Source organism: Peromyscus leucopus, chromosome 7 (assembly GCF_004664715.2).
Source record: "Peromyscus leucopus breed LL Stock chromosome 7, UCI_PerLeu_2.1, whole genome shotgun sequence".
Classification (NCBI taxonomy): Eukaryota; Metazoa; Chordata; class Mammalia; order Rodentia; family Cricetidae; genus Peromyscus; species Peromyscus leucopus.
This window is the reverse complement of record NC_051069.1, coordinates 86856072-86870470: the sequence shown is the minus strand read 5'-3', so window position 1 is coordinate 86870470 and position 14399 is coordinate 86856072. Positions and strand designations below refer to the sequence as shown.

The 14399-nt window shown below is 44.0% G+C and overlaps 1 protein-coding gene across 5 annotated transcripts in view; it reads right to left on the bottom strand.

Annotated features, from left to right (window-relative positions):
* Nmnat3 (nicotinamide nucleotide adenylyltransferase 3) overlaps positions 1-14399 on the bottom strand; it is a 129891-nt gene that overhangs the window by 22141 nt on the left and 93351 nt on the right. For 4 of the 5 annotated variants that reach the window (XM_037207858.1, XM_028866049.2, XM_037207857.1 and 1 more), the window contains one exon: positions 178-361. The exons of the other annotated variant lie outside the window; for it this stretch is intronic. In XM_037207858.1, the coding sequence (XP_037063753.1) occupies positions 178-361 (184 nt within the window). The remainder of the gene's footprint in view (positions 1-177; positions 362-14399) is intronic. 5 annotated transcript variants of the gene reach the window in all.

Here is a 14399-nt window from a genome sequence, read left to right as displayed (position 1 = left end):
GCTCATTTACTTTTGCCCAGGGACCCCTCTGAAAAGGTGCATCTACAGGTCTCTCTCCCTATAAGCACAGGCATTACTCTGGTCTTAGCTAGGAAGTTCTGGCTGGGGCCACCTCAGCAATCTGTCCCATCCTTTCAATCTGCAAATGTTAATACAGAACATCATGACTCCTGTTACCTCAGCACCTTGACCGTTTCCATCCACTGTGGCTGCTCACTCTCCCAGGAGTCTACCCGAATCCAGTCAGATGTCTGCAGGGCCAGCCGGGCCATGGCTACTCGGTGATGGGAAGCCACTAGGTCTTTCTTCCCATAGCTGTCATTGACAGGTGAGATGATGCCCTCGATCACCTGGTACATTCCTAGGCAGGGGAGAATAGGGATGCTGTGCATGAGGAAAGACACGTGCCACCCGGCCATCCGCACAGTGCAGGCAGGTGCTCAATGTTTATACCTCACCCTGTGTGTGAGCAGACCTTGGAGGTCCCTCCTGGTGGGCTAGGGCTTGCCAGGGGTGACCTTGGTGACCTATGCCTCTCCTCTAGGGTCTTCGACAACTTAGAGTGGTACTTCATTGAGAGGAAGGTGTGAGGGTGGAGCTCAGGCAACAGATCACAGGGCAAACAGCATCAGGATGTGTTTGATGAACATTATGAGGTGCATTTCTCTAGTTCATTGTATTTGTATAGTTTCATCCCCAAAAGAGATTTTTTTTGTGGCTGGAAAACAAAGGGGGTGTGTGTGTGTTGCTGGCTAGTTTTGTAAATGTGATGCAAACCAGAGTCATCTGGGAGGAGGGACCCTCTGTTGTGGGATAATCTTTTTGTACACTGTGAAGATGTGTCACTGTGATTGGTTCAATAAGAACATCAGTGGACAGTAGCTAGGCAGGAGAGGATAGGCAGGATTTCAGGGGAGAGTGAGGAAGAAGAGGAGAAATCTAGGCGCTAGGATTTCACCAGCAGACTTGGAGCAAGTCGGACGTGCTGTACCGAGGTGAGGTAAAAGCCATGTGGTAGAACATGGATTAATAAAAATAGGCTAATTTAAGTTATAAGAGCTAGCTGGGAAAGGCTTAGACAAAGGCCCAGCTTTCATAATTAATAATAAGTCTCCATGTCATTATTTGTGGGCTGGCAGTCCAAGATAGTTAGACAAAAAAGCTTGCTATAAACCTCAGTTGTCCAAACTATCCCACTGGACCGAGGGCATGTCTGTGGGACATTTTCTTGATTAAATGTTTGATATGGGAAGGCCCAGTCCATTGTGGGCAGAGCTACTCCTGGGCAGGTGGTCCTAGGTGGTATAAAAAAGCAGGCTGAGTGAGAACAAGTCAGTAAGCAGTGTTCCTCCATGGTCTCTGTTTCAGGTTCCTGCCTTGAGTTCCTGCCCTGGTTTCCTCAGTGATGGACTAAATCTACAAAAAAACCCCAAACTGTTTCGTTATTCAAGTTGCTTCTGGTCATGGTGTTTATCACGGCAATAGGAAGCTAACTAGGACAGAGGGAGTTTGGAACGAAGCAGGGTTGGTTGGATGCGCCCTGACTGCACAGGCCCACTGTGACTCTGAGTGATGTGTGGCCAGCGAAAGGGAAGCCCGATAGAACGATAGAACGGGAGGCTGATGGGAAGGGAGTAGGCTGAGCTAGTTAGCAATGGATATTGCCTGAAGATTTTAGGAGCCTATGTGGGATTTATCTGATGAGACACTAACTGGTGTTTTAAGTTCTTGAAACAAGGGCAACTGACCAAACCTGTGCACCCCAACAATGATACTTTAAGAGACATTCCTTGTGATCTCCAGTTTAAGAGTTTTTGTCAGGTGTGTCTTAGTCAGGGTATCTATTGCTGTGAAGAAACACCATGACCAAAGCAACTTGGGGAGGGAAGGGTTGATTTGGTTCACACTTCCAGATCACTGTTCATTACTGAAGGAAGTCAGGCCAGGAATTCAAACAGGGCAGGAACCTGGAGGCAGGCGCTGATGCAGAGGCCATGGAGGAGTGCTGCTTACTGGTTTGTTTCTCATGGCTTGCCCAGCCTACTTTTTTTAGTAGAACCTGGGACCACCAGGCCAGGGATAGAACCACCCACAATGGGCTGAGTCCTCCCCATCAATCACCAATTAAGAAAATACCCTACAACCTTGCCTACAGCCTGGTTTTATGGAGGCGTTTTCTTAATTGAGTTTGTGTCAAGTTGACATAGAAGCAGCCAGCACAGTGAATGTACAAGTTTTTAAAATATTCTGCCACTCTTCACAAACTACAAACTACTGTGTGGTTTTCTCCCCTGGTCAGTTACGATAGGGGAAGAGCATTGATCAGTTTTCTAATCGTAAGCACTGCATTCCTGAAGCAATCTCAGTCAAGGCAAAATACCTAATTATTCTTTTAAGATGTATTTATTTGTGTGTGTGTGTGTGTGTGTGGTGTGTGTGTGGTGTGTGTGTGTGTGTGTGAGAGAGAGAGAGAGAGAGAGAGAGAGAGAGAGAGAGAGAGAGAGAGCCAGCCAGCCAGCCTATGGGAGAATATGAGAACCATGTGTGTGCAAGAGCCTGTGGAAGCCTTAAGAGGGCATTAGATGCCACGGAGGTAGAGTCACAGGCAGTTGTGGGTACTGGGAATGAAACCTGTGGTTCTGCAAGAACAGTTAGTGCTTTAAACCATTTAGCTATCTCTTTAGTCGCAAATGAAGTGCAATTTATTTGTGTATTTAAATATTTGTTTATTTATATAATTCTTTGAGATAGGGTTGACTAGCCTGGAACTTAACTATATACACCACGGTGGCCTGACACTTACTATGTAGATCAGGCTGGACTGGAACTCACAGATTCCCACCTGCCTCTGTTTTCTGAGTCCTGGGATTAAAGGTGTGTGCTACCATACTGACCTTGTCTTACCTCTTTGTGTATTGGTGGGTTCTGGTTGCTAGTTATTTTTAGAGATGAAGACATGTCTATAGTTCTCCCAATCAGGTTTCTCTATCAAGGCTATACACTCCTTAATATTCTAAAAGGACAGCATGAAGGACTGAACTGGCCAGTGAAACCCTTCCTCCTTCTCTCCGTCCTTTCTCCCCTTCCTCCCTTCCTGCTTCCTCCCCGACCCCCCCCTCTCTGTCCTGGGAATCATATTCAGGGCCAGCGCGCTGCCCTTAGGCTGTACCTGGCCAGCCATGTCTGAGGAGGCAGGAGTGTAATTTGTACGAGAAGTCTGCACTACTGATTTAATCTCCTTAATGGCTAGAAGATGGTTCAGATTTTTCATCTCTTCACTATGATTTTTGGTAACTTGCACTTTTTTTTTTCAGAATTTTTCCCATTACATTTAAAGTTTTCAATTTACTGGCATAAGGTTCACCACAACCTTCTCTTAAGTATTCAACATCTGCACCATCTGCAGTGTGGGTCCTTTTCATTCCCAACGCTCGGCCCCTTTTCTTTTCTTGCACAAGATTGCAAGGTTGTTATTTTGTTAGTCTTTTCAAAGAGCCAACACGTGCTGTGTTGATTTTTCTCTGCTAAATGTTTGTTTTCTGTCCCACCAATTTCTTTTCTTCTTTTTATGGACTCAACCCTGCTCCTCTCTTGCTGTTCATTTTCTAACTTTGTGTGGTATCTGCCGAGCTAATTAACTTGAAGTTTGTCTTATTTCCTAAAATAAACAACTCGGGCTGTAAAATCCCCCATCTTTCCTGACGCCCCACATGTTTTAGTATCCGTGCTTTCATGGTCTCTCAGTTCAAAGCATTTTTTAAATCTCCATTGTGATGTCTGTTTTGATCAGCTATTTAGGAACATTTTTCTTAATTTCCAGGCATATCATGATTTAAGGGAGTTATATTTTTGGTATTAATTCCTGGCTTAGTTCCACTCTAGTCAGAGAACACACTATAAGCAGATCCAATCTTCTGAGCTGCGCTGTGCCTTCCTTTATATGTAAGGGTATACGATCAGGGTTGAGGAACGCTGCACGTGTGCTTAGAAAGCACGTGTATTCATTCCGTGGGTGTTCAGTGTCCATTCAGGCAAGGGAAGTAGTGGCTTTGTTTAATCTTGTAGTGAATTTGTGTCTGCCTTACGGTATTAGCAGGAAATCTCCCACTAATGTTGTGGATTTTTCTACTTTTCCTTTTCTTTGTTTTTTTTAGACCTTCACTGGACATATTCTAATAATGCATGACTGGGTGAATACACATTACAACATGTGTCTTTATATGAGGCTTTTGGTTGCTAGTCAGACTGTGTTAAAATTTAGTCTGTCTGATAATAATATACACATGGCATATGCATCTTTACTTTTTTCTTTCTTGAAGACAGGGTCTCTCTACATAGCCCTGGCTGTCCTGGAACTCTCTCTGTTTAGCAAGGCTGGCTTCAAAGCCACAGAAATCCACTTGCCTCTACCTCCCTAGTACAGGGATTAAAAGTGTGCATCACCACAGCTGGTGAGTCTTCCACCTTTTACTTTTCAATATTTCTACACTTTTTTTTAAAGCCTTTGTATATAGCCCATTAAGACATTTTCAGTCAAGTTTGACAAGTTTTTCTTTAAACTGGAACACTGAATTCACTTACACTTACTGTGATGTATTTTCATTTAAAGGTATCATGTTATTTTGTGTTTTATTTTTCTTGCACACATTCTATTCTTCTGTTTCTTTTCTTGATTGTTTAGATTCTTATTATTTCCTTCTCCTTGTCTCTTAGAGTAGACACTATGTGCACAGTTTTACAGCCAATGGAGACCAAGCTCATTACCACCTTGTTAGAACTTCAGGGTGCTGGTGCTCTACTTGGCCCCCTCCTATCTTACAGGTTAGTGTTGTGGCCGCTTTAAATACACATTGCCCCTTACTCTGATAGACCTTGTGATTTTGTTTCATGTAGTCAATGCTCACTTAGACTCCACCTACAATTCCTATTTTCTTTATACCTTTTCTTCCTGCACACCAATCTTTCTATCTTGGGATTACCCTCCTTCTGGCAGAACAGTGGGATTTCCTTAAGTTGGTGACTTTAAGTTGTAATCTTGAAAGATACTTTTACTGGGTATAAAATAAATGGGTTGAAATATTGTTTTTATTCAATGCTCTCCAATTACTGTTCTACTGTCCTATATTGTTGCTGTTGAGAAGTGCTGTATAAGTCTGCCATCCCTGGGCAGGTAATCTGTATTCTTGTTGCTTCATATATAGTCTTTGTCTATAAGATTTTCTTTTATTTACATTTCCTCAGAATCTCTTTAACATGTGGATTTGTGTCTTTCATTAGATTTGAAAAATTCTTAGTTTTTATCTCTGTAGAAATTACCTGTGCCTCTTTATTTCTGTTTCTTCCAGCTTTCTTACTGGATCTACGGGACCTCCACATCTCATCCTCTTGTGGATAATTTCACCTGATTTACATTCCTATCCACTCAGTTTATCAAGCAGCATAATTCAAAATAATGCACTGAACTTTAGTGTTTTCTAGTCTACTAAAATGATAATACTCTGTTTAGGTCTCCTATGATTTCTTCATTGGCCTATTATAGTTTTAGACATAAATTATATACATTTTATTAGACTTAATCTAAGTAGTTAATTTTCTTCAACCGACTTTAAATGGTATGATGTGTTAAAGTTTGGTTTTCACATTTGTTATTGGGATATCTAAATGCACATATATAGGTGTTTACATGGTGATCTTTACCTTGCATCTTCTGTTAGGTACTTTTCCAGTGTTGTGATCAAATTAACTGACACAGACAGCTTCAGGGAGGAAGTGTTCATTTCCTCATCATTTCTGAGGGTTTCAGTCTATCATGATGAGGAAGAAATGGCTCAGTTCAGGATGGTCAAAGTGTGTGGTGGGAGCTATTTGCATCATAGCAGACCAAAGAACAGAGAGCAAGGCAGGAAATGAGCACCCCCCCCCCCACACACACACCAGTGACCTACTTGCTCCAGTTGGGGCCTGCCTCCCAAAGTTTACAGATTTCTCAAAATAGTCCCATCAACTGAGGAATAAATGTTCAAAACATGAGCCTGTGTGGAGCATTTTAGAGTCAAACCACAAACTTATACTATTGTCACCCAAAGGCTTATGATAATCTTATAATACAAGTGCATTTAGTCTATGTGCAAATGTCCCCATAGTCTTAACTGTTCCAGTACTGGTCAAAGGTCTAAGCCCAGAGCCTCCACTGAGACTCGAGGCCAACTCTTAGCTATGAGTCCCTGAACAAATAAAAAGAAAATCATGTTCTTCCAAGGAGGAATGGGGGCATAAAAGAAAGTTAGGCTCAAAGCGAGACTGAAACCTATTAGAGCAGGCAGCAAATCCTATAGATTCATGTCTGACATTAGAGGTATGTGGTGGCATGATGTGAACTCCAAGCTTACAGATATTCTACATGCCTGGAATCTTCAATATCTCAGGGTCTCTTCTACAACTTAGGTTTCACTCACCCAGTTTTATACATTGATCTCTTAGGAGCTTCCTTCATGTAATCTGACCCTCTGCATACTAACTAGCTTCGCAGATTTTCCCCTAGAATCTTGCTAGAAGCCTCTTGAAACTGTAACTTGCATTCTGTATGTCATCATGGAGATCCCATGCAATTCTGCTGCTGCTTAAGCACGAGTCAGGCCCCCTGGCTCTCGTGGGCCATGGCTGCAGTAGTCTGTGAGTACCTACGTGGCTTAACCTGGGAAAGACTTTCTAAGGAGGCTCTATGTGAGCAGGTGCATGGGAGACACTTCTATAAAGATAAGGTCTTTTAAATGAGTTTGTAGTTTTACACCCTGGAGCAGGATTCATTAGGTCATGATAAATCCTGAAATTACTTCAAGGCATCCTTCCTGTCATCCCAGACTAAGGTACTTGGTTTCTTTTTATTGGTTCCAATCACTTTAATTATGGTCTCCTTTGATTCAACTTCAAACAAGTTCTTTTTCTGGCTAATTCTCATGCCTTTCAAATCATCTGGCTCTGCTTTTTGCTCCCAATTTTCACTATAAACCTAGGTAAAGGCTTTCAGCAACAAGCATGCCACACATAAGCTGAATGTCATCCTATCTTCCAATTTCCTTTACCAACTTAATAGGTCATTACTTTTGAGTTTGGCCTTAATTAAAAATTTGGGACACCAAGAAGCTGTAGAGTGTCTTTGACACAATGTAACAAGAACAACCCCTGGTATAATTCCCCCCCCACCCCCCGGAAATTTCTTATCTACATCTGAAATCTCTATTGGCCTTTGGTATTTTGAACCCCACAAGAATCACTAATAAAGCTCTGCTTAAAGTATTCTAGGATAATTCGTTCCCCAAACCAAGTCCAAAAGGCCAAAGAATCACATAATCAGGTTTATTGCAACAACAATCCAACTCCTGGTACCAATTTTTGTATTGCTTATTATGGTTACTCTCTGTGACTAAACCTAACATAGTCAACTTAAAGAAAGAAGGATTCACTTTGGTTTAAGGTTTCAGAGGGATTTAGTGTAGCAGAGCTGGGACTTCATGGTGGAACAGCTTAGTTAAGGTGACAGGCACATGTGGGTAAGCTTGTACTTCATGGCAGACAAGGAAGCTTCAAGGATCCGTCCTTAGAGTCTTACTTCCTCCATCTCCCCAAGTTTCCAGAACCTCCCCAAAAAGTGCTACCAAGCTGGGCAGCAAACATTCAAACCACAAAAGCCTGGGGCAGGGAGCTGTATTTCAGATATAAACTATAATACAACTGAGGTGTGCTTATACAGGCAAGCATGCCACATGCAACCAGGTAAAGGTTCATGTTTCCTCCCTGGTGTGTAAGCCCCTCCCTCCTTCCACACAAATATAAGTATTTAGTGGTCATTCCCCACCCCTTCCAGTGTATTAACTCCACCCAACATTTTGATTGGCTATGATTTCATTTCCACACAGTTCCATATATTTAAAACTTTTCCAAATGTTTTAATATTTTGCATTGTCTCTTTTACTATCAGCTCGGCACACTTGGACCAAAGACCATATACTATATGATTTCAATAGTTTTAAATTCTTAAGCTATGCTTTCTAGTTCATGGTATTCTTCATTGGATCTTCCAATTGTGCTTGAAAAAATTTCATATTTTACCTGTACTGTCTGTTGATCTCTGTACAGTTCAGTTAGATACAGGAGAACAGTTCTCTCATAGCCTTCCTGAATTTCTTTCCATGTTGTATTCTGCCTAGTGGTAGTGAAGGCTGAGAGTTGAGTGCCGGGATCCACACTTACAATTGTGGATTTGGTAATTTTCTCTTAATTCTGTTTTCACATCAGTGTTTTGTGATTGTGTTCTTAGTGTGCACATATTTAGAGTTGTTATGTCATAGGGGGTCACCACTGAACTTTTAATTTTGTTGTAGTAATTGGCAGAAATCCTAGTCGGTTCTTCAACCAATCTGGCACTTCACTTTTCATAGTTTTCCTTTTCTTTAAATGTACGTGTTTCCGAATCTTCATTTGATCACACAATTGCAGCATGTGTACATGCTATGTTTACATCTCTGTTCTCATCCATGGTTTTGCTCTTTTTGTGCTTTGTTTAGATGCTTGCTGGCTCATGTCCCTGACAGCTATTTCTGTGGGCTCCTAAGACAGAACTAAGCTAGACATATTGAGGCCTGATGGTACCATGAAGTGAGAGGCCATTAAAAGGGGACCACCCTTCACATCAGAGTCAGCACGATTGGGCACTAATGGTAAAGATCCCCTTTAAGACTGGAGATGAGCTTCATTGAGAGAGACAGCTGAAAGAAAAAGAGAGATCGTCACCCTGGACATGATGGGGATGGAGTTCCTCAGTAGGATGAGAAAGACTGAGTATGAACAAAGGGGATGAGCAAAGGAGATGGTCTTGTTTTTACAAGCTTTCTGGGCCTGTGGTAAGTTCCACAGCATCTAATTTAGTTTGATTTAGTCTATTTAACTCTAAGTATGGAACCAGATGCCTGGTAGGGCCACAAAGCTCTCTTTCAGCTTAGAGAGGGAGGGCTGTGAGACCACATTACAGCACTTAACTTCTTAGTTCTCTGTCTGACAGAGAGAGAGAGAGAGAGACAGACAGACAGACAGACAGACAGACAGACAGACATAGAGAGAGAACTGTGGGGTGGAGCTGAGGGAGCACTGATTTTCCCACACTGTCAGGTCTCATCTAGAGTGGTCTCCTAGAGTGACTGACATTTGTAAGTGGCAGGCCCATGCTATCGCAGTAAGCCACTTATGTTGGTGGTTACACAAGTTTAATAGCTCATCATTTTAGCTTTAAAAGTGAAGCTTGAAAGATGTTCTTACTGTGCTAATGCATGCTCCAAAGAGCGTAGCTTTCCCTCCTGGAAACTGGAAGCTCTCAGATGCATTTTGTGTCTCTGGACAGCTTGGCTGCCTTAAGCCCTCTGTCCTGGACTCTGATGTTCCACAGTTTCAAGGGAGGAAGAAAACAGCTGAGAATAAGGATGCAGCATTCAGCTTCTGACTCCAGAAGTGGCTCCTAAAATCCTGTCAAAGGAAGCCCTTGTGACAGCGAGTGCCCTCGCTGCAAGAGAAATGCTTGTTGATAGACATCATGAACCAGCACTCAAGGACTCAGAGCACAGGGTCTTACTAAAGTCCAGAGAGTAGTAGGAATAGGAGAACACAGAAATAGGGATGAAAGGCCCTTTCTTAGCCTGGTGGGCTGGACAAGAGGAGCAGAGCAGAGCCTGGAAGTGCTTGTGGTTCATAGAGTATAGCCACAGCCTGAAGATGGCTCCTTAGACTGTTACCTTTCAGCAACGAGCTATGTTGGTGATGGGGTTGGGTGGTACGGTGGTTGACTTTTGTCAACACACACAAAGACGTATTTGGGAAGAGAAAATCTCATCTGAGGAACTACTTCCATCAGATTGGCCTGTAGGCAACTCTGTAGGGTGTTTTCTTGATTAATGATCAATATGGGACCCAGCCTACTGTGGGCAGTAACACTCCAGGGTCAGATGGTCCTGGGATGTATAAGAAAGCAAATTGGGTGAGCCAGGAGAAGCAGCCTGGAAAGCAGTGTGTCTCTATGGTCTCTGCTTCAATTCCTGCCTCCAGGTTCCTGCTCTGAGTTCCTGCCTTGGCTTCCCTTGATGGTGGTCTCTAATCTGTAAGCCAAATGAACCCTGTCCTTCCCAAGCTGCTTTTGGTCATAGTGTTTATCACAGAGAAAGAAACCTAACTAGGACAAACGGGTACAGCTAAGGAGCCCAGCTAAGTCTGGAAGCTGTAGAGCTGGTAGGCTCCTGTTTTGCCTTCCTCCTGGAATTCTGTGCGAGAGGCATCCACACTATCCCATGCCAGTGTGAACAGAACAGAACTGCAGGGTAGCATGTATAGGCAGAGTCCTTTTTTTTTTTTTTTTTTTTGAGACAAGGTTTCTCTATGTAGCCTTGGCTGTCCTGAAACTCACAGAGATCCACCTGCCTCTGCCTCCCGAGTGCTGGGATTAAAGGTGTGCACCACTATCACCTGGTGGCAGAGTCCTTCTTAAGATACCCCTCTCTCTAGCCGGGTGGTGGTGGCGGCGCGGCGGCGGCGGCGGCGGCGGCGGCGGCGGCGCGGCGCACGCCTTTAATCCCAGCACTCGGGAGGCAGAGCCAGGTAGATCTGTGAGTTCGAGGCCAGCCTGGGTTACCAAGTGAGTTCCAGGAAAGGCGCAAAGCTACACAAAGAAACCCTGTCTCGAGAAAAAAAAAAAAAAAAAAAAAAAGACACCCCTCTCTCAGCTTCAGTGGGCCTGGAAGAGAGCCACAAAGTCTCAAGGCTCCTCAAATGCAGTGGCAAAGGAGGTTAAGAATTAGCAGTCAGAGGGTACAGAGTACAGGGACTATGGTGAGCCCAGGATCATAGCCTGAGCCAAGGATGCCGAGGAAGCTTCAGTGGTGGAGGCAGAACGGACAGAAGCTCACACCTGTGATCTTGAGCAGTGAGGACTGGGTGCATCTTTTTAGAGGCAGAGTGCAAAGCTTCCCAGGATGCTTTAGCTGCACTTGGAGAGCTTGGCAGAGAAAGACAAACTTCATTAATAACTGACCTGTAATAGAATTGGCTTAAAATTCGATTTTTTTCTTCAACACTTGTGAAGCATTACAGAAAGCAAAGTATGTTACATCCCTGCACATCTGTGTCCCATTTTCTCCAAAGGACAGGTGTGTTTTCTCTTTTCCTGTTAAGAAGAAATGGGGCCTAGGAGGGCTGTCTGGGGGCAATTTACATACATTTGACCTTCATGTTCACCTCTCATTTATAGGAAAGCAAGATGGAAGGACAAAGTCCAACCTGCCACTCTGCTGGGTATCCTGGATAGTCAGGTGTCTCTCTGGTGGGTTAGCTCATTCTGACAGCAGATCATACATAGAGAAATCAATGCTCTTTTATAGCAGCCAGGAGAGGAGAGTCAATCAAAATAACACTTTGAGCTAAGACTCCTTCAGGCCTTCCAAATGGGTCATGAGTCTGAGCTATTTCCCTTCTGTGCTGTTCTTGGCTACAACCTCAGTGTTGCCTGTTATATGAACAGGGCCGTGCCCTCCCACTCCCTGCAAGTTCTTCTCTTGTGACCCCCTGATGCTGAGCCTCACCTCCATTACAGCTCATATATGACTGCATCTGTCCATCCTTGTCTTCCCCAAGAAACTGAGAGCTCCTAAAGGACACCGAATTGTCATTTCTTTCTGGGTAGCATCCGTGAGTATGAAGTTTTACCAGCTTCCTCTTGGGGTTATTAAAGCAATACAAGGTTGTGAATTTAGCATGGTACATAGGGTTCCTTTTTATTTCCACTCCCTCTGGAAATGAGTAAGATGGAAAAGATCACAGGGGTGATGGGACTGGGAAAGAGAAAGCAATAGTTAGCCAAGTCAACAAGATTTTGGAATCTGGAGAACTGAGGAATGCTAACAGACCGACCGGAGCCAGTAGGCAGCAGACGCAACAGAAGCCAAGTTATACACAGCCAAAGCCCAGGGTGACTTGGGAAATGGAGTAGCAGTGAACTCTATAGGTTGGGGTGCCAGACAGGCAGAAAGCAGGACTAGTTGAGAGTTTTTCTAAGGAAACTTAGGAATGTCCAACCTCCTGCTGTCTACCTTAAATCTCCCACCCTGGCAGGCAACATATGAGCTTCCTGACTAGCTTGGACCAGAGAGAATTTTGACTCCTGGATATAAGTACAGTTGAAGAGGGGGTGGGGGAGGGAGAGGGGCACATCTACACATGATCATTTAAGTTTGTCTTCCAGAATACAAGTAGAGATGTCTCTGTGGGAAGTTATCCAGATTCCTAGGGCATTTCCTCCTATTTGGGGCCCTTGCACCTACAGAACCATGATGCAATCGTGAGGCCAGCTTCACACAAGTGTCTGGAGTTTAGGTCAGCATTGGGACCTGATCTGCAGCTGTGCCTGGAAGGCTTCTACGGCTTAGATGCGGGTAAGTGCATCTTCCCACGGTTCACATGGTGGAAGCTTGGTCATCAGTGTGGCTCACACCAAGGGGAGGGGCCTATGAGGTAATCAGGTCCTGGCTTGAGGGACTGATGCTTCATGGAATGAGTCATCATGACAGCTGTTATAAGAGAGAGAGACCCACTCCTCCCAGTCTCCAGCGCTCCCTTTTGACATGTGATCTCTCATGTCATGTCAGATCCTGCACGAGGCCTTTAGTAGATGAACAACTTGATCTTGAGCTTCCATGCTCTAGAACTATAACAACTCAGCTCCAGGCAATTTTGTTATCACCACTGATAATGGATTAAACAGAAGAAATGATGAATTTTGGAAGGAGTCCTACCATAAAAGACGGAGACTAAAACAGCCACCAGGAGACAAGGTCTTTGGAAGTCACAGGGAGTGTAGAGACCAATTACAGGAAGAAAAAAAAAAAATCTTCCAGGAGAAACGAGACAGTTCAGAGGACAGTGATGAAGGCGCTTGCCACGAAGTGACAGCCTGAGGTCTACACTCAGGATGTTCATCATGGAAGAAAAGAACTGATTCTGGTAAGTTGTCCTCTCTCTCCCCCCCCCCCCCGTGTGTGTGTGTGTGTGTGTGTGTGTGTGTGTGTGTGTGTGTGTGTCTGTCTGTCTGTCTGTCTGTCACACACACACACACACACACACACACACACACACTGCCATTAGGGTGGCAGTGGAATGAATAAATGACAGGCACAGAGACCCGGGCACAGAAAGGCTGAGATCGGTAGTCTGGGCTTTCTGATGGAGAAGCAACAGTACCCTGGAAACTCGGTGTGTTTATGGTATACAGCTGGACAGGGAGGTGGGGCTTATGGTATACAGCTGGACAGGGAGGTGGGGCTTATGGTATACAGCTGGACATGGAGGTGGGGTTTATGGTACACAGCTGGACAGGGAGGCGGGGTTTATGGTATACAACTGGACAGAGAGGTGGGGTTTAGGGTATACAGCTGGACAGGGAGGCAGGGTTTAGGGTATACAGCTGGACAGGGAGGTGGGGCTTATGGTATACAGCTGGACAGGGAGGTGGGGCTTATGGTACACAGCTGGACAGGGAGGCAAGGTTTGTGGTATTAGAGGGATGCAAGTTTAGCTAATCGTGGTCTCTTGATAACTAGGGCAGTCTCTGGCTTATAAACATCTGGGAGTTGGGGGAAGCTATTTTCTATATACATTATCAACACTGGCACAAGAACCAGAGTAAGGCTTTGCCATGCCATGGGTCTGAAGCATTGGGGGCCTTGACATAACTATGCTCATGTCAGTAATACACATTCAACAGGACCTAACTAGCTCCCTACAACACACAAATTCAATAAATGTTAAACAAACAACAACAACAAAAAACCCATTATAGTAATATTGTCAAAAATACTTCAGGGACTACATCCCACCTATGAATGAAAATGAGAGCATTATAAAAAAACAATTATAAAACAAGACAGCTCTTAGAGATTAAAAGATATTCATTCAATCAACAATGTTCATCAATTGCCTAGTACATGCCAGGTGTGGTGCTGATGCTGGGGAAACAGGTGGTGATATCACAGCTAATTCCTGCACTCCTGGAACTTGTGTTCTGGTAGACGACAGTGGCAGTGGCATCAATTAGTAGAAGACTTAGAAGAAAAAATGTAAGAGAATCATATGCTAGAGAAAAGATAGCACCAGACCTTCAATCCAGGAGGTAGACTGATGTTAACAGAGATTCCAGAGAGAGCAGAAAAACCGAGAGGAAATCATCCAAGGAGAAAGCACTAGACTAGAAAACACATTTCAGGCTGATCACTAGCACTTTGAACAGAAGAAGGTCTGCACTGTGGCGGCGCCTTTGGAGATTCCAGACCATTAGTTTGGAAGTAAAGAATCTAGATGTTTCCAGAGAG